This window comes from Solea senegalensis, linkage group LG18, assembly GCF_019176455.1.
Source record: "Solea senegalensis isolate Sse05_10M linkage group LG18, IFAPA_SoseM_1, whole genome shotgun sequence".
Lineage (NCBI taxonomy): Eukaryota > Metazoa > Chordata > Actinopteri > Pleuronectiformes > Soleidae > Solea > Solea senegalensis.
This window is the reverse complement of record NC_058041.1, coordinates 13724785-13749508: the sequence shown is the minus strand read 5'-3', so window position 1 is coordinate 13749508 and position 24724 is coordinate 13724785. Positions and strand designations below refer to the sequence as shown.

At 39.7% G+C, this 24724-nt stretch overlaps 2 protein-coding genes across 2 annotated transcripts; both read left to right on the top strand.

The window, feature by feature from the left end:
- Positions 1 to 1243: 1243 nt before the first annotated feature.
- LOC122759024 (synaptic vesicle membrane protein VAT-1 homolog) lies at positions 1244 to 11785 on the top strand. The gene is made up of 6 exons (XM_044013487.1): positions 1244 to 1916; positions 5776 to 5983; positions 8144 to 8314; positions 8435 to 8524; positions 9152 to 9390; positions 10254 to 11785. The coding sequence occupies exons 1-6, from the start codon at positions 1533 to 1535 to the stop codon at positions 10446 to 10448; spliced, it is 1287 nt and encodes a 428-aa protein (XP_043869422.1). The 5' UTR covers positions 1244 to 1532; the 3' UTR covers positions 10449 to 11785.
- Positions 11786 to 17613: 5828 nt separating this feature from the next.
- Positions 17614 to 24260, top strand: LOC122759032 (probable phosphatase phospho1). The gene is made up of 3 exons (XM_044013502.1): positions 17614 to 17718; positions 20346 to 20443; positions 20748 to 24260. The coding sequence occupies exons 2-3, from the start codon at positions 20416 to 20418 to the stop codon at positions 21551 to 21553; spliced, it is 834 nt and encodes a 277-aa protein (XP_043869437.1). The 5' UTR covers positions 17614 to 17718; positions 20346 to 20415; the 3' UTR covers positions 21554 to 24260.
- The last annotated feature ends 464 nt before the right edge of the window (positions 24261 to 24724 follow it).

Genomic DNA, 24724 nt, shown 5'->3' with positions numbered 1-24724 from the left:
TCCTGTGTATCAGAATTAACCACATTTCACAAATTGTGCATATTATTATCAACTGTTGTTATGTTGTTTGTGTAAATCCCTTTTTATTTTGGCAGATTACTTACTTACTTACTTACTTACTTAGGCCTACTTAGGCCACCGATTAACATTGGCAGATTAACATCCTAATAATTCCCCTCTTAATGGACCATTTCAATTGAAAAATATTGATTTGCTTTATAGTGTAGTATATTTTCTTTGTAAATGAATAAATATCTTTATTTTTAGATTTTATTTTGTGATGCAACCACTTATAATTCACAAAAGGCATCGTTACTTTTTCCGTGACTGTTGTTTGTGTTTTTTCATACAATGTGAATGTGTGCTCTTAGTCAAAGAAAGAAAGCATGTTACTGGTCCACCAAACACTACAGTCTTTATGCCTCACATGATCCCGTTTCTGCTCCAGTGTCCGCGGTTTCAAAGTCTCCGCAGGATCTGGCTCACATCTCCGAGCATTCCGCCAACACAAGTGGGACGGTCACTCTGTGACCTGCGTCAAGTCAGCTGACAACAGCTGCTAACTCACCGGAAGTTTCGTTAATGCGACATTCAAAATAAAATATTTTGCTCATCAGTGTTGACGACAGAAGATTTTAAGCAGGTATTATGTTAGGTTATATCAAAATAACTTTTTTATGTTAATGTTTTTGTTTACAAAGGCCTATCACATGTCTTTTAACGATTAAAAAGTTATTTTTTTGTCAATTAATATGCTTTTAATAAAAATAAATATCAGACAGTGATTTTAACTGTGTCTAAACTGCATCAAGTGTTAAACATTGTTTTATTTTCTGTATTAAAACGTTTTTATGGTTCAAATTTTGATTTATTTTCCTCTGTTTTTGTTGATTGTATTCACAAGGATTTTAGTAAATGTACCTTTTAATGGTACTGAATTAGACAGTGTTGTGTTTTTAAGAACATGTTAAATATTTACTCAATAATTAGTTTGTTGCTCACTGTTCAATGTTTTAGATACATATTTCATTAACGCTATTTTACTTGAATAGACAGGATTTATGTTTATGAGACAAAAAGCAAAGAAACAAGTTAATCACAAATAACAGAAATATGTTAATTAGCATTTCTTTGAATCACTATGTAAAATTATACAATTACAAAATTAACTTTGGAAAATCTACTGAACATTTCAAGATTTTATTGTGAAAATCCAGGCCGGATTTTGTATCTTGAGTGCATTTTAATGACACTGGTCACTTGTTGAGCTCAGAGCAACGCGCACACAGGAAACCACACGTTCAAAAACTCATTTTGGAAAAGTCTTTTCTGAGGAAACTCATTTGTCCTTGTTTTAAACATTTTGTTTGTTTAATAACAGAAACGTTTCTGTTATTTGTGCACTCTTGCCTGGGTGTCTGTGTGTCTGTGTGTGTCCTCTGGACCGCCCAGTAAAAGACTGCAGCTGTTGATCTGGACTGTAAAGAACCTCCAGAGCAAAACATTACACGCATCACAAGTGGTGAGTGACCATGTCAAGTGAAGAGACACACATTAAAGCAGAGCCTGTGCAGGAGAAGATGCAGGAGAAGATGCAGGATGAAGGTCCAGCCGCAGCAGCGCAGGCGTCCGGGAGCAGCGGCTCTGCAGCCAGGGAGAAAGCTCTCTCCTGCCGCTCTCTCCTCCTCACTGGGTACGGGGGTTACGACAAAGTGAAGTTGCAGGTGAAGACGCTGAGTCCGCCGCAGCTGCAGGCGGGAGAAGTACTGGTGCGGGTCAAGGCGTGCGGGCTCAACTTTGCCGAGCTGATGGGCAGACAGGGGCTGTACGACCCCCTCCCACCCCCGCCGGTCACCATGGGAATGGAGGGAGCTGGGATCATCGAGGCGGTCGGGAAGGATGTGGAGGATAAAAAAGTCAGTAAACTTCTCCAGATCTTTCTTGTCTGTATGTCTTAGCCTTCTGTTGTACAGATGCGTTGGAAGGATGTTTGGGGCCCCAGATGAAAGTATCCTGGGGGCCTCTACATCAACATAGACCCATTTATATATTGATATATAAAATGGTCATCATCTGGTTGCCTGATTTGACCTGCCATGACAGTTTTTTGGGAGTTTTTTTGTAAATAGAAGTTGTTGCATGGGCAAGACAGTGGCACATGTGGCTGGCACTGTTACCTCACAGCAAGACGGGTTGCAGGTTTGTGTTACTGTGTGGGGTTTGCATGTTCTCCCCGTGTTTGCATGCATGTGGGTTTTCTCCAAGTTTCTTCCCACATGTTCAAAAACATTGCCTGTAGGTGTGATGAGCCAATCCCAGCCAATCCCAGCCCCATGCCAGCTGGGATTGGCACCAGCAGCCCTGCAGCCCCCATGCAGAGGATAAAGCAGTAGATAAGAGCTGGGTGGACAGATGAAGTTGCTGCATCACCTGCAAACAAGGTTCCAGTGGAGGATACCAGCTGTCAATCACATAGGTGTCCACTCATGTGTGTCATGCTCTATATTCTATTTTCCTCTAAATGGGAACATTATTTACAAAGTTGACAGCATGTCCATCATGATCATTAACTCCTCTGGAAAAGGTTTACTGATGTTATCAGCCCTGTAAACACAAAATTATGTACATTAACCAAATGTGAATAGCATAAGTAGACCGGAAAAAGACTATATTTCAATGAATTGGATGGATTTCTGTTTCTCTCACTAGCTGTCGCCACAGCGGATGATCTGCATATGTTATTTGGCAGATATTATTATAGTATGGCCTTCATAATTCACCGTTCTCATTTATCTGGGCTTGGCACTGGCACTAGAAATACACTGTATGTGTGTCAAATTAACAATGAGCAATGGGGATTGGTGGTTCCTTGCTCAAATGTACCGCAGCCCTTGACGTGATGGAGATTTGAACTGGCAACCTGCCAGTTACAAGCCCAAATCCCTTCCGCTTGGCCCTGGTCCCCATATAGAAGCATTGTGCGCAGCCATTTCAGGGCCTTCAAGCAGTTACTTAACTGGATTCCCAAACTTCTCTGCTGTTTTCTTCTTCAAAGACACACTATACAAGTCATTTAGATGATGTTTTTAATCTCCTTTCTGAATGACCGACAACCAGTTTTCATTTGTAAATGAAAATCATAACCTCCATTTTTATATGTCCATTAAATCTCACCTTGTGCCATTGTGAGTAGGTGAGTGTTTATTTATTTACAGTCTGTCCTTGTGCTGTTTTTCTTCTGGCACGAGCCAAGACAAGATATACCTTTGCCCTGATAAGAGCTTTCCAGGGGTCAAGTTTATAAAGGTTTTAATTTATTAGGTCTGATAAAGGTGGATATTGATATGATAACTTTCCATGCCTCCTTTAAAGGGATAGTTCAGGTTGGTTTAATATACAATGCTCACTGCACTGTGCATGACGTGTAAACTTTAAACTTACTGTTAGTAGAAACATGGCAACCCTCAGGGACCCAAGGGAAAAAAAGCCATATAAACTTAAGACTCAATGATATCAGGGGTAGAGTCCTCCATTGAATGGAAGTTTCTGACTGTAAAATGTAGTATTTGTCACTTTGTAAAGTGTTCAACTCCTCACACCAAAGTCCATACAGAAAATCAGCAATTTCACATCATAACACACAAGAGTTGTGTGTTATGCTACCTCCTTTATTGAGTTCAAAATGTGTTCTTTTGGGACTTTTGTGTTTGAAAAATGATCATTGGATATTGTTAAGTGACATACACTCATGAACAGAGACAGCAGTAAAACAGCAGCTCCTGTGTCCCTGTGAGCTAAAAACACAGATTTTCTCTATGGACTTTGGTGCGGTAGAGTGAACAGTTGTCTAATGGTGAGATAAAGTGGCAATCAGAAGATTACATTCAAGTCAAACGCCTGTGCATCCCAGTTTGTTATCACTTTAGCAACACTTAGTGCTATTGTGAAGCTATTGCTACAAACACTATTACGTCTGTTTCACAGCAAATTCAGATGCTGAGCTCTGTGACATCACCTCTGTTTATCCTTACAAGCACCAGCAAACTCTTTATTAATGCATATAGCATTGCACTAAGTATTGTTTTGACTTATTGGTCCAAGCAGGATGTTTTATTGCTATTTGTTGCTCCCAGTTTAATGTTAATTTAAGCGGTGAGCTCTAATACACTAAACAAAAGCCATATTTGGCTGTGTAACTTGCTTCAGTGTGCAATAGTTAAACTCTGAGGTCAGATGTCAGTCTTTTATCAAACTAATCTGTTTACATTATATTGTGCTATAGGATATCATTGCTAAGTTAAAGATGTGTGTGTTTCAAGTATTTCCTAAGCTCCTCCCTGTCCTCTCTCTCAGTATCAGTATGGAATTCTCCTCCTCTGTCACTTATTCCACCCACATCTCATTCCTCCCTCCATCCATGTCTCTGAAAATGGGCTGAAAGATCCAGACTGGGCTCGGGCAACACATCTTAAATGTCTAAAAGTATAATAAACAGACGTTTTTGTTGTCAAACAGAAGACAGAGAGTGTGGGGCGGGGCCACAGTTAGACGCAGCAAACAGGAACAGACAAGGAAGCCGCGGTGTTTCCAGAGGTTGAGCGGTCAGACCGAGCACTGAGGTTTCTCCACTGCAGCACAAAAGGGTGTGGGTGTGTTCGAAGAGGCTGCTGGAAGCAGATGTGTTCTGTAGGATTCTGACGACCTCGTCACTGAGCGCAGTCTGTTTTCACACTCCAGACACCGTGATTGATATTTGTGTAGATAAAAGCAGTTATTTCTGTGATGGATTCACCCACGGTGGACGGCTTGGAAAGAGACGCACCATCTGTTCTGCACAGAAGAGCTCTTTCATCACCTTTATTTTTATGTGATGAGAGGATGTGATGTGGAACAATGTTGTCTCTCTTTTATTTCACAGCAGCGTTATTTTAGTGTTTAGAAATGATAGAAATGACTTATTTTGGTTTTTTTTCATTTTATGTGACTATACATTTCCTACAGTTTTCTAGGGGCGGCTGTAGATGTGGATATGGAAGTATATTGGAGGCTCTTACTCACTGAAAACATGGTGAAACTGATTTTAGCCTGCTAACAAAAGACAATCCATCCATCTTCTACTGCTTTATCAGTGTTGGTGCTCATTCCAGCTCACGTAGGGTGAAAAGGCACACCAGTGTACACCATGGACAGGTCAGTAGTCCATCACAGGACAAAATAAAGACAAACATCCATTTACTCTCACACTCACGGTCACTTGGGGGCACTTATGACAGCAATGAGGGCAACTTGAATGGACATTAAAGGAATCGTTCTGGTTTTTAGAAGTGCAGTTGTATTGACCGTTGAACGTTGGTTAAAACAACAACATCTATGTCCATGGGTGTACATGTCACAGGAAGTGAGTGTCGCTCAGTGCAGTGTTAACAGGAAGCAGTTGAGCGTTCACAATCACATCAGACTTTCCTGTGAGCTTCACTTTTGTTTTGGCAAGTGTTGCAGTGCGTCTTTGCGGAAGGAAACGGGGTACACAAGGCAGAAACAACATCTCCCATGATGCCTCTTGGAATCGTCTGTGGAACGACGTTCACGGCTCTTTTGTGACAGTCATCATCTGTGTCGATTCATCGTTTCGGCTCTAACGCACACTCACATATTATTTGTTATGCACTTTCTCTTCTCTTCTGTCTCTGATCTGTCACATGACACGTTTGATACAAAGGAAGTTTGTTTGTAATGTTTGATTCCCAGAGTAACCTCCTCTCTCTCCTCTCTCAGGTGGGAGATCGTGTCATTGCAATGAGCCGCAGCGGCATGTGGCAGGAGTTTGTTGTCGTGTCCAATGAGCGCACCTTTCTCATGCCCGACCAGATGAGCTTTGAAGAAGGGGCCGCGATTCCTGTGAACTACTTAACGGCCTACATGATGCTATTTGACATGGCCAACCTGAAGCCGGGCAAGAGCGTGCTCATACACATGGCCGCAGGTGAGACACGCACAGCGCTTACACATGGTTGAATAAAGTAGTCATGTAGAGCTCCAGAAGTCATGTGACTCTATTTCAAGCTGCAAGAGTTCACTGTGCACTTTAAATCCACAGAGATTAACTGGGTTCCCATGTGTCTTTGAAATCCTTGAAAGGGTCTTTTTTTGAAAATCGCCCTAAATAGACAGGGGTCATTGAAAGTGCAAGAAACAAGTGAAGCTGATATTTAGAAAAATGTGTCCCACTGCCGATGTTACGACACCACCGACTGCTACATGTGCCCTTGCTGTGTTGTGGTCACCGTCCACCGCTGACGTGCGATCCCGCGCAGAACGATGAGCGAGTAACGTTTAAACCAGAGAGCAAATTACAGGATGTCTGGGAAATGCAAATTCCAAGATTTCTGACTCGCCAAACAACATCACAAAGACTGACTGTGACCAAGATCCCCAGGACAATCACTTGTCCAGATGTAGAGCATGCATGCTGTAAATCAATAAAATTGGATTCCATGGGCGAAACGGCTCTCACAAGTTGCCCTCCCATCTTAAGCACATTTGGTCCTTGAATTTGAAGGACTTGGTCCTTGAAAAGTCCTTGAATTTGATGTCAACCAAGGTGTGGGAACCCTGGTTTAAGCAACTGTAGCAGAACATGACAGACTGTGCTGAAGTTGGCATACAGATTGTCAGTCGGCAGTTAAGGGGAAACTCAATTTAAGTTCCTTTGTTTTGTGCTCATCAGTGTCAGCTCAAACTCTCTGATTAAGCCGTGCCTCACTCTTATCATAACATAGTTTATAATGAGACACTCCCTCAGATGTTTCTCATTTGAGGGTGTGGGAACCACAAAGGCCGTCCAAACAGCCGGTGACACATTTTTAAAATAGCTAAAGGTCCAAATGAATAATTAAGATGTGGCTGGGAATGTACAGTATGTCCAAAACAGTGAGCGCAATTAACTGTCACATTCCAAATTAAAGCCTTTGCTCTGACGTCTTGCGTTGCGGCAGAAAAGCCTGTAACACTTGTGTCTTCTCTCAGTCTTAAAGACGAGATTAAAGCATTAAAGGAAGGTGTTCAAAGTGAGATGACGGCCGAACATAGAGGCCAGGCCAAGCGAGTTTGTTGTCAGCTGAACACAACACAAGGTTAATGTGAAGAGAGGGACAGGAAGGGATAGTACAATGGTACGAGGTCATGCATGAGCTGAAGTGGGAGCCAAATTTCCTTTGTTTATGTAATTGTTCTTCCATGCCACTAGGGGTTTGTGTTGCAAGGAAGCACATGGTTCCCTTAGGCTCAGCCATGCCCAAAGTGTGCAAGTGGAGGAGGGCGTGTAGTGTAGTGGGTCTGCGGTCTGCAGTTAGACCCTTCTCACTGTTGATGGTACTGCAGGTGGGGCACAAAAGGTCATTAAAAATTTGAATTGCTGTGAAATATGTACGATAGATTTTAAAAAGTCATTTTTTCTCTTATCTCCCTGCCTGCCTGAAGGAGATGGCATGATTCAAATGATATGTTCTGCTTGTTAAAGGCTTCTCTGTGTTGATTTTGGGTTTAATAATTGTGACATTTTATGTGTAAGTATCCATTTCTGCCATTTCAGTATGTTCATTTGTTTATTTGAATTGGTAAATTGTTATTTATGATGATGGATAATGACTTTGTTGTGAAGCTTATGCTGTCAAATACGACATGGAGTCCAGCTGTAATAACCACATGCACCTGTTTAATGGATGGATATTTGTAGCCCATGTTCACATGAAAACAATAATATATATGGGAGTTATTTATCCAAGTCTCCTGTGTTGGTTAGAGTTGTGATTTAAGGTTTGAACCTCAGAGGATTTCCAGATTAACTACAAGTTTGGGAATGGCAGCTGCCCTAGGCCATAAGAGGTCATTAAAACCGGCTACTCACAGCTAATCGGCCTACGTGTTTCTTATTATGGGGCGAAGCAAACAGTTGTCATAAAAATAAAATAAAATAGGTGTATTTGCATGAAATAGTGTGCAGGTAATTGTATGTCAAAGCCCAATATGTAAAAAAAGATGTTTATTTGGCTTGTGGAAGTGAAAAGACCTTAAACCTCAACGTTTTCCAGATCTTTCTTTCTTTTCTTCAATCCAGTCACAGCCTCTGTTCTCATGTCTGCAGGTGGTGTTGGTATCGCTGCCACCCAGCTGTGTCGGACGGTGCCAGACGTGACTGTTTTCGGCACGGCGTCAGCCGCCAAACACGAGACCATTTCCCAAGGCGGCGTTACTCACCCCATTGACTACCGTACCAAAGACTATGCAGAGGAAATCCACAAAATTAGCCCAAAGGGTAAGAAAAGACCTGATTCATTCCGTGTGCTGCACATCTTACATAATATTTGTGTCTTATTGTTAGAGAGACACACACACAGGCATCAGTCTCTCACCCCTGATTTTTGTCTCTCTACAGGTGTGGACATTGTCCTTGACCCACTTGGTGGCTCAGACACCCAGAAATCCTTTAACCTGTTAAAACCCATGGGATCCCTTATAGTTTTTGGTAAGACACTTGGAGACACGAGAGCACATTTCATGCATTTATTTGTATCTATGTTGGACTTTCCACAGTTTTATTGCACATGTCTATATTCTGACTGCCTCTCACGTGTTTCTCAGTATAAATCGAGAATAATCTTTTCCAGTATTTTGCAACACTTTTCAACTCAGTTATACCCACAGATGGGTTATGGTAATTTTTTTTTTTGGGGTTTGCCAAATAAAAACTCAAGGCTGTTTTAAATAGCATAAAAATGAAGTTGTGCTTCCTTTATCAATTTTTAGGCTGGGATTTAAATTTTTAACTCAATTTTTAACTAGTTTTACCACTTTACACACGTTACAGGTAACAGTTTTGTCGTTCCGCCCATACAGCACATCTCTATGCAGCATTTGTTTTTTATCACACGTCATTTACATCCAGTTACACACTGTGGGTCAGCAGTATTTAGCATCAGATTGTGTAGAGACAAAATCAGGCACATGTGCAGTGCTGATGTATTTGAAAAGGTCTGGATCCAGGTCTGGATTGGTGGTGATCTGTGTTGCTAAAGCACTATGTCATAGAAGACACTTTGTCAGTTATGATTGTCTATAACCAACAAGTGTTTTTTTTCCCGCTTCATTCCAGGTGCAGCTAACTGTGTGACGGGTCAGAAGCGGAGCCTGCTGGCCTTGGCAAAGATCTGGTACAACCAGCTCTCTCTCAGCGCCTTGAAACTGATGACGACCAACAAGGCCATTGGTGGCTTCCACCTCGGTTACATAACTGATGAGCAACTTTTCAGCGGGGCGATGGCCAAGCTGCTGGAGCTGTACAATCAGGGAAAGATCAAGCCCCACATCGACTCTTGCCATCACTTTGAGGAGGTACGTGTCCAATTTAACAATTAGTCGCTACATGTATAGCAGCATGAAAGACAGCATTGTTTGACTTTCTACGTCTACTAATCTGGACTGTAACTGTATATGATATATCATATCTATGTGTGTATGAGAGTATAATCTGTTCACTTCCATAGCCTCAGCATAATCCATTCCCCATTGTCATTCAGACAATGTTTTCATCTCTTTGTCAAAGCGTGTTGTTGACATTTATAATGCACAATCTGCTGCACTGCTGTTGTTTTCCCCCGTCTTCCATAGCTCATATGCTGTGGTAGCAAATGTGCTCAGCAAATCATTATATGAGGATCACACATCAGATACTCACACATGCTTGTTTTATATATGACGGATTAGATCTCTTTATCTCTGTCACTCTCTGCCCTGAGTGACACATGTTTTTATTGTGTTTGTTTTTCTCTCTCTCTCTCTCTCTCTCTCAAATGACGTGATGATGCCTGTGAAATGCAAATTCCCAAGATCTCTGTCTCACCAAACAAAATGAGGGGAGGGGGAAAGCGACTCTTGCAAGTTGCCCCCTCCCATCGTAAGCTGTGTCAGCACATTCAGTCCTCGAATTTGAGGGAATTTAATCCTGAAAAGTCCTTGAAAATTCCTTGAATTTGATGTCAGTCAAGGTTTGGGAACCCTGCTCTATGTTAGACTCAGTTCTTTTTTAGTTTTTGAAACACAGTGCTAAAAAAACACTTTCATTGATTCACTTCTCATTTTATTTGCCTTTTCACATCTGTAATGGCTATATTGTGCACACATATGGTGCAGTCCAGTTACATGATTCTCTTATTTTGAGTGGAAAGTGACCTTCAGTGCACATCCCATCTCTTCAGGTGGTCAATGCCATGAGACGCATGCACGAGCGCCAAAATATTGGGAAAGTCATCCTTCTCCCTGAACCCAAGAAGGAGGAAAAAGAGAAACCGAAGTCCAAAGCCGAGCTGGGAGAACATGCGGAGAAAACGGAAACTGCCGCCAACAACAAGAAGGAGAAGGTCGCACAGGAAGTTAAAGCAGAGAATGATTGAGTAAGAGTTCTTAATCTGTGTTACACTTCCTCACCGAGCTATCCCATTGTTTTTAAAACGTTCATGGAAAGGGGAGAGAAATGAGCAGCAGCGCAGGATGCCATGAATCAGTATTTTTCCAGTTGTGTGGTGCAATATGTCCGTGTTTGTAATGCTTTAGATAACATTTTGAATAAAAGCTCACATCACCTGAGGTGTAAAGTATTGTCGCCCCGGCTCAGGAAAACATGTTGCCAATATCAATATCTGCTTTTTGTAATATTATTCCCAAGTTAGTTCATGTATAGAGCGACGTTTTTAAGTCAAAACTACGTGTAGAGCGTATATTATTCAGTGATCTAGCAAAACATTTCTGATTTTGAAGCATTGTGCTCTTCTCCAATAGAGTTTACTGTCAGCTTTATGAAGTTTGAGGCCTTTTAACAAGAAGATCATAATCTAATATTCTTGCTGCACTAATTAACTTTCTTGTCTTTAGAAGGAGCTTTTTTCTATTATTTGTCTAAAGGAAACTTTACTGACTACATTTTTAAAATTGTGACACAAAAATATACTCTGTGTATCTTTTATACATATAACTATACCGTGTATTCATACTGGCCCTGCCTCTGTCTACATGAAAAGATAAGACTATAAATAAATAAAATATAAAATAAATAAAAAAGTACTTCAACTACTCGTTGTGTGTAGGTGGATGTGTTGTGAGGTTTGATCAGTTCGGGGTGTGTATCAGTTAATCGTGTAAAACCAGAAAGAAAGAGCAGTGGCTGTTGTTCATCTGTGTTTAGGCAGATTGAGATGCTCTAATGAAACATCTGTAATAACAATAATAATAATAATAATAATTAGAACATGTGTTTTCCCCCACATGTATGTGTTGAAGGGAGAACAATGATTGACAATCACTGACAGAGAAAGCATATTCTCATGCTTTTACTCTTTGGTTGTTTTCAGACTCAGAGTCTTCGTCGGAAAGCGGTCGCGTCTGCTTTGCTGTTTTCTCACATGTTTATGCTGAATTTCTTTTACAATGCTGACCAAGTCAACTGAGGGAAACATTTAGCAGAACTTCCCGCCTTGGCAAAGGCTCCTGGGTTTTCTTCTAAACAATGTCATGCACTTGAGATAATACTGTGATGCAAAACAACACACACACACACAGAAGCAGAGTTGTTTTTTTTCCTTGAACTTTGTCCTGTTTGTCAAAGAGCTGTTGACCTGAGCTGCTTTCTTAATAATATTCTGGCTTCCTTAATGAATCGTCTTCTATATTCTGTATACAGAAAGTGCTGTTGGTTAAAAAGCTATTCATTAAACTGCTGTCGTCATGCACCTAATGCTCCTGTGCTCAGTTAGTGTTCACGTTGAAGCTCAGGATTGTTACATTTCCATCTGCAATGCTGGAGTTTGAGTTATTTAAATGCTTCGTCCAGCTGTGGCTGTAATTTAATGCTGCCACAGAAAAAGAAAAGCACCAGAGTTTCCCCTCCACCCGTCCTCCATCACAGCACCTCCTCACATTCCTCACTCCTGCTCTCTCTCTCTCACTAATTTTTATCTCCTCTCTCCCTCTCCTGTATAAATTGTTTTGTTTATAATGTAAATTCACATAACATTCTTCACGTTATTTTCTTTCTGTGAGACTTGGAGGAGTTTTGGAGTATCCTGCCAGGTATTCCTCAGTTCTTCATGCAGGGGGAAGTAAGACCTGATGTGGATTCAGAGTGGGAAGTGGAGTCTGAGCTGATTGTAGTCTTATCTGAAACTCACTCATGAACCATAAGCCCAAACAAACACACAATTTAACATGTGATTTAATTGTTCTCCAGATTCTTTAAAGACTCATTTATAAGACTAAGTATAAACTATATAGAAGCACAGTGGAACCTGATATTTCCTTTTTGCTCTTACACCAAAACATACTAATGCTATATATTTGTTTATGTTTGCTTACAGTTAAATAAACAGGAAAAATAGTTTAAAGTTTAAACAAAAATGATTACGGTGAGTCTGTCAGTAATATGCTGCATTCACAATCACACATGCAGTGAGGGACATCTAGTGGTCAGTCACATACTGTGTCTTCACACTCTATAATGTTGCCCATGAGCAGAATGTACTGCTCTGTGTGTGTTATACAGATATTGCAGTCATTTGCTGATTCTCTTGTGAGTCCCAGTTGAATGAAGAATGAGTACATTTTCCCCTTGTTTACAACTTTAAGATAGATAGATACTTTATTCATCTCACAGAGAAATGGACAGTTCAGCAGCTCAAAGAATATGTTACAAAAAAGAAACATAAGAGGCCTGTAAAATACAGTCTAAATATAATATGAAAAAGAATAATAATAATAATTAAAGTATTAAACCATTGGAATATCATTTTATGTCCATTTATAAGACCTTATAAAAGTTGCTACAGATTTGAGTTGTTTAAACAGAGGTGGAAAGAGTACTGATCAATATTCTACTCAAGTAAAAGTACCACTATATGGATAACATTTTACTTAGTACAAGTACTTGTCTAAGCATTTACGCAAGTGAAAGTAAAAAAGTAGCTTGTTTAAAATCTATTCAGTTTACTTGTTTATTTTTTTTTTACATAGTTGGGGTTCTAAATGGCCACCAAATATCTTCATCTAACCTGTGAAGTATGTATTCCCCATAATGTTTTATCCCCATAATGCTTAAATAGTTCAGGTTTTCTGAAAGGCGGTTGTATCACGTGCTGCTGACACATGGCACAAACAGCTCCCTGGGCCAAGAGTCAGACTTGGACACAGAAGCTCACTCTTAGTGAAAACATGGCTGCCAGTGCAAACACAGATTGAAGCCATTAAGCAACAAAACCCAAAACCTAAACAAACACAGGCCAGCTTCAGTTTGCAATATCTTAAAAGTGTGTTTGCCACTTAATCTTGCAGTCCCAAAAATCTACAGACTTGGTGCAAGGAGTGAGTGGTTTACATAGCGACACAAACTTCAGTTTCCTGTTGGAATACAAGAGGTAAACATCCTAAAATATCATGGAGCTAGAGCATATCATTTGTGAGAGGGAGCTTTAGTGTCTCAGCGTTCAAAATCACCGAATTACCACTTTGAAGTAGCATTAATGATTTTTATTGACTCTTACAAGAAGATTCATCTTCAGTGTCACATCATTTTAAGCTCCAAGGTTTACACAATAATGGCCAGGTTACAGACTCTCTGACATGATGACATTCTTTTATTTATGACTAATTTAAATTAAGACTGGTCACATGCAGATTTTATCACACAAAAAAATCAACAACCTGAACCAGAACAGCCTTCATTTGGTTGAAATATGCATTGCAACCACCAGGGGTCTCCATATGTACTGTGCACTAAGCATCAAACTTCTCAAATTTAAATTTATTTCAACATTACATCTCTCACACTGCCAATTGTAAGTCATTATCAGCTGCGATGGTATGAAGTGTACAGTATGTCTTTCAGGTGTGAGCCTTTTTAAATGATTTCAAGAACACAAATCCAGGTGTAGAAACAATTCAAAGATGATTAAGACAAATAGAGATGTCTCACTACTTAGATATTGTGGAAGTCAAATTGTAGAAAGAAGGTCAAAAGGTCAGGGAACCCGCACGTTTGGCTATAACTGAGGGAGTGTATATATCCAGGTGGGCTTTGTTCCAATTAATATTATTAGTGAACAGTTTGAAGATAAACAAAGCTGTTGTGCAATTAAGGCTTTTGGACAGCGTTCGTGTTTTGACTAGTGATGCCGGCCAAGGTCAGGATGAGTGCTGTGCTCATCTCAAGGAGCTTGGTAGTTAGGAACAGTTGTCTCTTTTAATAAATTAGCCAAACAAATTCATTTTGAAATGATGTTCTTTCACCAAATCATCACGTTGTAGTGAGTTCAGAATTTGAAAATGAATTGAAATCATTTTATTCCACAAACGTTACATAACAATATGTGAACTAATGATTTCCAATGTTTGGAGTGTACCTTGAATGCATCACAGCTTGTTTATCTAGAAGTTAAAGCTATCACTTGACTTATCTCAAGACAAATGATTATCTTATGAGTCACTGACAAATCTCTGTGGTTTTGTGTCGACACTAGAAGAATCAGATCTTCGCGGACAACACTAACAATGTACGGGGTCACTGGCTCTGTCTGACCTCGACATGTCTGCTCAAGCGTCTCTCATTCATTTATCTTCATGTCCTGCATGAGAAAACCATTACTTGTAAGATTGTTCCCATGGCTGAGGCACTTTGAGGACTTTTGTTTATGTTTCTAGGGGAAGAGTGTAACTGTTACTGTCTGAACGTTAGCCACACAAAAACAGGGCTGTTTTATTTTTGGCAGCATCAATTATAGAATTACAGTCTGTAGTTCTGTAGTTTTGTGACACATTTTTTTTAATGATTTTCTTTTCACACCACCACCACACTGAGAAACAAATACAGCTAAATAGTACAAATCATAAATACACAATTTGAAGGTAAAGAAAGGAAAAGAAAAAGAGGGCAAACAGGGGTACCATGACTCTCACTTCCCACCGACAACCACAAGATAGTATGACATATTGTATATTATAACAATAATGATTATCTCCATATTCAACTCCACCACCATGCTTGTGAGGATAGTAATTTGGCTCCTCACACCTAAATCCACATTTATCATTATGAATTGCTCTAAGACTGCTATGCTATTGTTGAAGTGTTGGAAATACATTTTATATGTCTTTCTAGACAACAGAGGCCACCATCTTGTGCTGCCATGTTTCTACAGCAGCTAAAATGGACTTAGCAGCCATGAATTTCCTGTGTGTTTTGCATTATTACAACGTCCCATCTGATTCCCTGACATGCATGGATAAGAAAGGAGTTTCACTCTACATGCTGAGTGGGTGTGAAAGACCTGTGATAGGAAAAGTGCTGTATGTATGCGCGAGTGAATGGGTGTGAATGGGTGAATGGCAAGAACTAATCAATACTACAAAGGCGTTATGTAAGCCCATTTACATGGGCACTGATTAATCTTTGCATTTGACACATAAATAACCTTTCTTGTCATCCATGGACCTTTGTATAAATTTCTGAAGTACAAATGCCATTAAAATGTGAACAATTAACCTAAACAACACTTTAATCTGCATGCAGTTTACTCTCCACCCTTGATCAGTGTCACGTCAAAGCTGCCGTTTGATTGAACATAAATCGAAGGTTTTATTCAGCTTTCAAAGATGAGCGAGGACTGTCGGGAGTGCTGCACTAAACACAGGTCTACAGTATGTTTATAAAGGGTGGAGAAGCTTGAGATGGTCTGCAGTGATAAGATTATGCTCAGTGAACCCTTCCTCTGTAACTGTGACTGTTTATCGTATTGCTACCTCACTAAAAGAGTTTATCCAGGACACTTCGCACACGTCTTGGGGAAACTATATAACATGTCACTTTTATAACACACACAGCTTGGTGCAGTGGATGCCAGACCTTTAACTTGTTGCTGACTCATGCTTGAAGAAGAGCCTCGGCATATTTATAGACGGACCAATTCAGCATGAGTGACAAATTGTGTCCACTTGTGTTTGAACCTTTGTCAGACACAATGTGTCGCCATGTGCTGCTTGACAGCACTCTCCCTGTACATTATTTAACAGGGTTATGTGACTGGTACTAAATTACAGTGTCCAGTAACACGAGGTGGAACAGCTTATAGACGGATGGATGTTTGCCAAAGAAAAACTTTTAAATCTGTGGTATTATCCGTGTTTAATCTGTTTCTATGTCATCAAATCACAGGAGAAATAAAAATAATGTTACTCTTTGCTCTACTTTGTTGTATTAAAGTCAGTTGCTGCACAACACCATTGTATAACGAGTTTTAATTTCAGTAAATTAATGCTTTGCATTGTGTGTAAGAGAACACTCCCTAAACACAAACATATTAGCAGTTAACGTGTACTCAAAGAGCTTTAGAAATATATGAAAAATCTCTCAATCCTGGTCAGATCTACTTAATTAATGCAACAGCTCAGCCAAACTTAACAAGTTAAAACAATTGAATTAAAGGGATTGGTCAGGTCACTAAATAAGATATATTCCAAGTTAAGTCAACATTTTCCTTTTAGTACTAGAAACAGTTTGGATACCGCTCACTCCTCCTGTAACCAAATCCCACAGAGAAATTTTGCAGTTTTAACTTGCAGGGACACATTTAACTAATAAATGATGGCAGCAGCAGTGGATCAACAACTTCTTTGTGCTGTGGTGTAAAATGATTGATTTTCTCTGTGCACTTTGGTGCAGGGAGTGAGCGGTTTAAACAAGCAAGTACTTGAGAAGGGTTCGATGTGAACACCAGTTGAATGAGTCAGTTGCTCCTTTAGTTTTTAGGTGGACAAGATAAAACATTGATAAGATGTCAAAGACTAAAACAGGCACATTTTTACAAAGGAACCTTGAGGAAAAAGTTGTCTCACTCTGTATGTGTTTCAGGGTGGTGAACAGTCAGTATCCAGAGGTGGAAAGAATACTGAAATATTCTACTCAATAAAAGGGCCACTATTTTCACAACGTTTTACTTAAGTACAAGTAAAACTGGTCTAAAAATGTACTCAAGTTAAAGTAAAAAAGTAGGTTGTGCAGGGGACACAAATCTCACATTCATTGTTTTTAATTGAAGGCATACCTTTACAAAGTGCTGACAAAATAAAATATCTAAACACATAATGTATCAGTCAAAATGGGTCAAAGGTCACAAATGCTCAACTGTCCTCATCATTCACCTGTCCTCGCTTGTCCTCCACATCATTCCAAAAGTGTTTGGTACATGAATTTGTTTATTTCTTTAAATTCAGGTCAACATTTATTTACTCAGTAACTGATGATTGATTGATGATTTTAAAACAAAGCAAAGTACAGTACTAAAAAACATACTTCAGTCAAAAAAAAATACACATTTAAAGTAACGCGTGTAAATGTAATTCATCGCTTTGCACCTCTTTCAGTATCTCATATGCAACCTCACCTCACTTCAGAAACTCCAAACTAACGTCAAACAAAAATATTTTTCTTTTAATTTGAAAAGCCGCAGCGGATGTACTTATACTCATACATGTAAACTTGACAGAGTGGCTTAAACGGGAATACCCTCTGTGCTGCTGAAGGAGTCTCCTTTAAAAAAAAAATCTTGATGGTGACTGGTATGCGGTTGCCGGAGCCGGGCATCTAGCCGACACCATCCCCGCCTGACTGCCGCTGCAGCACCGGTAGGCCTGTTCCTGTCTTAGCCCGCACCGGCTTTTCTATTTTACTGTCTGATTCCTTCAGTGTGCTTTGAAATTGTTTTGCATTTTAACCTTTTATCATTGTTATTTTAGAGAAATACGCGGTCAGATGTAGCGAATGTCTTCTGACAGAGAGGAGGCGCGTTACAATGACTTTGATTGGTCACCTCTCTCATATGGGAATAGCTCTCCCGGGTTAAATTTAGACAGCTTAGTTAGGGTGTTAAACGTGTTCTATTAATAATGTAGGCGCTATGTGGTAGTGAAGGGCTCACTTGGCTTAATGCGTCCTTGCGGACTAACTGCGGGTTTTACAGGACATTTGGAGCAGCTGGAGTCTGATCCACTGTCAATCAGCTGACACTGTCACTGAATAAAATGGTGTGCGAGGCAAACATTTTATTTTGAAACCCAGATTATAGATCATATCTGAATGCAAACGTATTTGTTTGCATAGTACATTTTCCAGTATCTTTGATATGAACTCTGTTAGTGTTACTTTAACATTGCAAAATGGAATGGGTATGAAAGGTTTAATATAAGACAATGCAAAGAAATGAAGATTGTCCAGTTAAGAATCTTCATGCAGATCTGCAATTGTGTGGGATTTAGTTCCAGGGCTGTAGAGCACAGAAACTGAACACTGCTTCTCCATGTTTAGTTTTAGTCTCGGAGGACAAATGGATGACCTGCACGGTCTGGATGGATCAAAATGTTCACCTCAAGTCATTTAAAGCCCCTTAAACATTAATATCTCTCTAAATATCTCAATTTAAGCATCAGAGTTCTGTATATGAAACTAAGAGTTTCAACTTGAATTAAAAACACATGTTTTGCTCCATTCTGATGAATTGTCTCTTATTAGGCTTTAATTCAAGGTTGTTTTGATCAGTGAACTGATTTGGCCCCAGATCGCAATGTCTCTAAGGTCACCTAGGGGGAGGGGAGGGTGTGATACTGTGATTTATTTACTGTATTTACATAGATGATTGACACAAAAAGGCTCCGAGTGATATTAAGCCAACACTGCTAGTTATTAAAATGCTCAACAATGACTTTGTTTCATGCATTTTGGCAGCAGTTCGCAAAAAATGAGACCAAATTGATTGAATTCATCAAGCGTCTACCACTTACCACAGACTAGACAGGTCGCCAGTTTTGCCCAAGTTATGACATAATAATTTGGTTTATTTGCAAACATTATTTGGTTAAAACATAGAAAGTGGACACTCTAAATTGACCCCAGCCACGAGGGGGTTACATCTAGTGTACTTCTTGTTCTGGCCCCAAGCCTGGATAAATCCTGGAGGGTTTACGTCAGGAAGAGCATCCGGCGTAAAAAAAAAATCATATATGGATCATCCGCTGTGGGGACCCCTAGAGAGGGAGAAAGGATAAAAGAAATAAAAAATGTGTCAAATTTAGAAAAGGAAAATACTCTCATTGTGCACACTCTAGTCAAATTTAAATCCATTTAATAAGTTATTTTACAAAGGTATTGAATGTGAAATAAATAGGAGTTCCTTAAAAGCAGTGAGTTGATTTGTCCAGCAGAGGAGGAGGTAAACACGTTTTAACCACCCCTGGTTTATCCTCACTGCCCCCCGTTTGTCCCACTTATGGTGCAAATATGCTGTAACATAACAACTCAAGTTACAGCATGCCTTTCCCCCGAGAAAACCCAGAGATAAACAGATCTGTAAATATGGACCTGGCACTGAACTGATGATAAAATGTAGAGTAGAGTTAGATAGAGTTTCTCTTCCCCCCCCAACTCAGACCTACAGGAATGAGTGCAATTAGGGTTAGGAAATGTTCAACTATGTGCCACAGATCATCATCATCATCATGGTGTGATTTGTACTTTCCGCAAGATAAAAGACATTTAACATTGTTTTCTGTCACTGAGTTTACATGTTTAAATACTTTCCTTTACTCTTGTAAACATGTACTGCCTCTACAATCTCTGGCCTAATAAGGAGAACTCATGCATGTTGTTGTTTTATGTTTAAATGTTTATGTTTTTGTGTATTTTTTGTATTTTACTGATCTTTACTGACTTCATTCTGTACAGCATTATTTTGGTCAACCTTGGTTGCTTTTAAACGTGCTTTATGAACAAAACTTGAATTGAGTTGAGTTAGATGCATGTGGATCATTTTGTCTGTGTTAATGCATGAACCATGACATTTGACAAATGTTTGTCATCGTTTTTATTGACAAATGTTCTCTTTAGATCCTATGACATGATCATAATAGAGGGTGTAAAACAAATAGTTACGTTCTTCACCTTACATACATAAAGTGTCACCATTGCAACCCATTATGAACCAAATTCTTTCATGAAATCATGCATCTGAGGTCCTGGCATCCAATTTATGTTTATTTATTCTACGATTTGTCATCATTTTGACCCATTTTCCTATGTTTGGCATAGGTGTAAATGTTCTAGTGTTGTATAATAGATGGAGGCCTATGCAGAAAATACTGAAAATGAATTAATTTGGGGTGTTTTTATGATCAGAAAAAAACTGCAAATTATTATTATTATTATTATTATTATTTTTATGTTCAGAAAAATAACAATTGTTTTATTGCTCTTTTTACAGATGGGACATTTGTGGCATTTACGGTGCTGAGAGTAAGTGACACTCCGCAAGGTTATTGGCATTCAGTCACATGTCCTCGGCAGAGCTATACGTCCAAAGTAAGTTCATGTTTATGTTATAATGTTCATGTAATTGTATTTGAAAAAGGGTGAAATGCAAAAAGAATCCTAATGATTTAGATAAATGGTTAGGTTTAATGTTGCTTAAAAAGACATTTTTTGCACTTAAGGTCAAGAACGTAAAAAAAGGTTGTATGAGTGCACATGCAAGGACCAGTCTTTTATTTTCCTTTCACACGCAGCTATTAACATGTTCTTTTTAGAGTTGTCTGCAATAGTTGAGTTAAGAGAGTTCATACTCTGTTGCTGACAGTGCGTAATTGCTCTCACCTCCTTTTCTTAGAGCAGACCACCCACCACTCACCAAAGATGTCAGCCCCCTCAAATCTCACATATGCAGCGTCGCAGGAACCGCGCTTTTTGGTGTTGTTTGACTTCGACGAGACCCTCATTAACCACAACAGTGACGATGCCGTGTTGCGTGCCATGCCGTGCCAGCAGCTTCCCGACTGGCTGAAAAACAGCTTCAGGGACGGGCAATACAACGAGTATATGCAGAAGGTCCTGGCCTACATGGCGGATCAGAACGTGTCCGAGGACTCCATCCATTCAGCAATAGTGACCATCCCACCAACGCCTGGCCTCCTGAGCCTCGTCCAGTTTTTACAAAACCAAAAGCAGGACTTTGAGTTAGTCGTGGTCTCTGACGCCAACATGTACTTCATCGAGAAGTGGCTGGAGGCCGCTGGACTGCGCCACCTTTTTCGAAAGATTTTTACCAACCCGGCCAGTTTTGATGAGAGCGGTCGGCTTGTGCTGCTCCCCTTCCACTCCCACTCGTGCCCCCGCTGTCCTGGCAACATGTGCAAGCAGGTGATTCTTCGGGAGTATCTGGCGAACCGGCAGAAGGAGCGCGGCGGTGCACCCTTCCAGAGGGTCTTCTATATCGGCGATGGTTCCAATGACATGTGTCCCTCTCTGGCTCTGGGGCCAAGGGACACAGCCTTCCCAAGGAGGGACTTCCCCATGCACAGGCTGCTGTTGGGGATACAGCAGTCTCAAAAGGTCACGTTCAAGGCAAATGTGGTTCCTTGGACCAGTGGGGAGGACATTGTGGACTGCCTGAAGAACATAATCAGCGAGAGATGAGATGATTTTACCTCAGCAACACCTGGTACAATTTATAAGGATGTTTCAAACTAATGTGGATTCATTTTAAGCTAAAAGGAATAGGAAAAAAATGATTTTAGAAAAATAAGCGTATTCACTTTCTAGATGAGAAGAACGAGGCCATTCCAAGCCTAAATATAAAATTAGAGCATAGACAGTAATTGAAATGCTTCTGATTTAAGAATTTAAATTTAACAAATTGAATTTGCTTAAACTTGATTAATGACATCAGTTAACCGTTTCATGAGGGGTCAATGGTCTCAGTCATTAGTTTCGGCTCTTCTGCAATGGGACATGATGTCAATTTTGTTAAGTATGTTCACATTTAGAGGAAAATAGATGATGAAGCACAACACACGAGTGCACATCAGTGTGTGATTGACAGCTGGTATCATCCAATAGGAGCCTGATTGCAGGTGACGTCTGTCTCATTGACTTATTCTGGTGAAATTGTGAACCTCAATGCGTCAAATAAGAGTTCACATTCTTATGGGGGACGGAAGACATCAGCTGCATGGCTAGCTTAGCTTACCACAAACACTCATGCTCATTAAAGGGATGGTTCGGCATATTGGAAGAGCACTGACTGAGCTGTGAGCATCCCCTGCAATGACTACCACTTAGAGACACAGACTGTGAAAAGAAATGGCCTCAAGTGGGGACCAAGGACATGAATTTAAGCCTCCTCACACCTCGCCTTGTGAAATCTGTGCTATTTCAAAACCTACATTTGTAATCTGCTTACTCACGAGTGAGCAGTTTAGGAATCCACAGAAACTCACAAGTCGACTCCTAAAGCTTCTCCTTTTCTGCTCAAGACATAGTCTGGCACATAAAAGTGTGGAAAGAGTCAGTCTAGCTATTTCCCCGTTTCCAGGTTTGATATATTTACCACACAGATGGGAGTGTCTCGTGTAAATCTCAGCCAGACAGAACTGAAGCATATTTCCCAAACGTTTGAGTGTACATATTAACAACTGTCTTGATTAATGTGACATATACGTCGTGTATCTGTTGCAGTATGATGAAGTAAATAGACTTCTCTTGTAATGCAAAGGTAGACGCAAACAGAGTCAATAATGGAGATATGCAGTATTGACAGTGCACTAACTTTTGACTCTGATCAAAAAGCTAAAGGTCTAGTTTGCTCCGGTGGAACTTAATCCAACACAGTAAGCTCATTAACACATCACCCTCTTCGTCAACAGTTCAAATTACTTCTCACATGAATGTCTCACTCTGTGTGCGTGGAGATATATTAATCCAATCCATCTTTGGAGTGTCTCTGTGTCTGACATCCAAGGCCTTGACGGTTGACACAGAAGCAGGATCAGGTGTTATAGTAATACCTGGGACAATAGATCACATGTGTCGTGTCAGACGGGTACTAGGAAGGCATAGAGCGGGGATACGGTGACAGAGACTCGGGCAAACTACCTGTACCTGCACCCACTCTCAGTATTGATACCTAATCTAGGATTTGAGGACTAGAGCAGTAATCTACACCAGCATGAGATCCAAAGAGGACAGAGTAGCCATAGGCCTGCACTTTGCCCCCACTATCCCTGGCACACAGAAACAAAGCATGGTGTGAATTACCAATTTAAGATTTTAAATTCAGTATTTAGTCGACTTCTATCCTATTTAACCATATAATAATGACAGATTTGTTATATTTAGGAAGAGATTATTCTTTTTTTATGTTTGAATGCAGTTAAAGTAGAGTGTTGTGACGGAATGGTGTCAGTATCAGCCTGTATCGTTATATTTGTAAAATTAACTCAACATATAACCTCACTAAATTCATGACAGGGACTGGGAAATGTATTCTATAATAGGGAGGAAACACTTGATTTTATTTTCGGCATTATTATTCTCTTTGTTCCAATTTATGTTCAGATTTTTTTTTAATCTCATGTACACTCTATTGAAGGTTGTTTCCCTCTTTATACGCACATTAGTAAACAATCACGTGCACATGCAGAAAAAAAAGAGTATATTTATATTAATTTCATATGGTAATTGTTACATAAACCCACATGCATCCTTTCAAAGCCATCGCAGCCATCAAAAACGAAACATAGAGCCTTGAAAAAGCAAATATTTCCTTTAAGCAGTGTTTTTATTTCTCAGGGAGAATATAAGAGAGTACTTGTAAGTTAACAGAATAGTAATATATTTATAAAAAAAAAAAAACTAGATTTGCTGCTCAAGGAACAAAGAGTTTGACCCTGAGATGTTTGGTGAGAAGAAGAGTGAAACTCTGTGAGCTTTTACTCGCTCTGACGCTGGAGTGACAGTTAAACGTTACTTTAATTTTCTGTGAACTGGTGAGACATCCAGGAGGTTTGTGCAATAATAACATGTAGTGTACTTGACGTGATTGAGAAGAGATTTAATAACAGTTCAGTGGATGTTTTTTTTCCCCCCACATCATCAAACTATAGTGTTTTAGTATCCTTTCAAAATGACTTCACAACAGCCCGAGTAAAACAAGGTCATGTGTTGTTACAACGAGACGCTGATCGATTGATATTATACGTGTTGCTTTTCCTTTTATGGTTCAGCTGTTTTGTTTGTTTCTTTGTTTGTTTGTTTTGAGTTTGTGTTTTTAATCAAAAAAGAAAAATCAAATATGTATGTAATGCATCAATGTAACAGGAATATAAAGCCATTATCTGATCCATGTGATGTTGTGTGCTTCACGGCTGTGACTCACTGGTATTAACACACATACAGTATGACTCATATATGGATAAAGGTCTTTATATAACCATACATGGAAATGGAAATAAGCCATGGAAGTGTCATATTACCAATACACTGCAGAGATTTGAATCTCACTCTAATGAACCTTTTATTTTACTATTTCAAATGTCAACAAAGGGTTAGGGTAATTGGGTATGACATGCAGCTTTTGGTTTTAATGAAAGTATGTCCTCCCTATTTGAAAATGTTAAACTAGATCTATAGGAATGGGAAGCACTTCACTTCTCCCTTGCAGGTAAAGTGAATTGCATTAAAATGAATATATGGAATGGAACAACCCCTACAGTACACAGGAAGTTACTACAGAGGCCTTTGTTGTCATGACTGGGCTGCAAATCATTCAAAAAATCATCCATATTTCAGACAAACAAACTGCCTCAC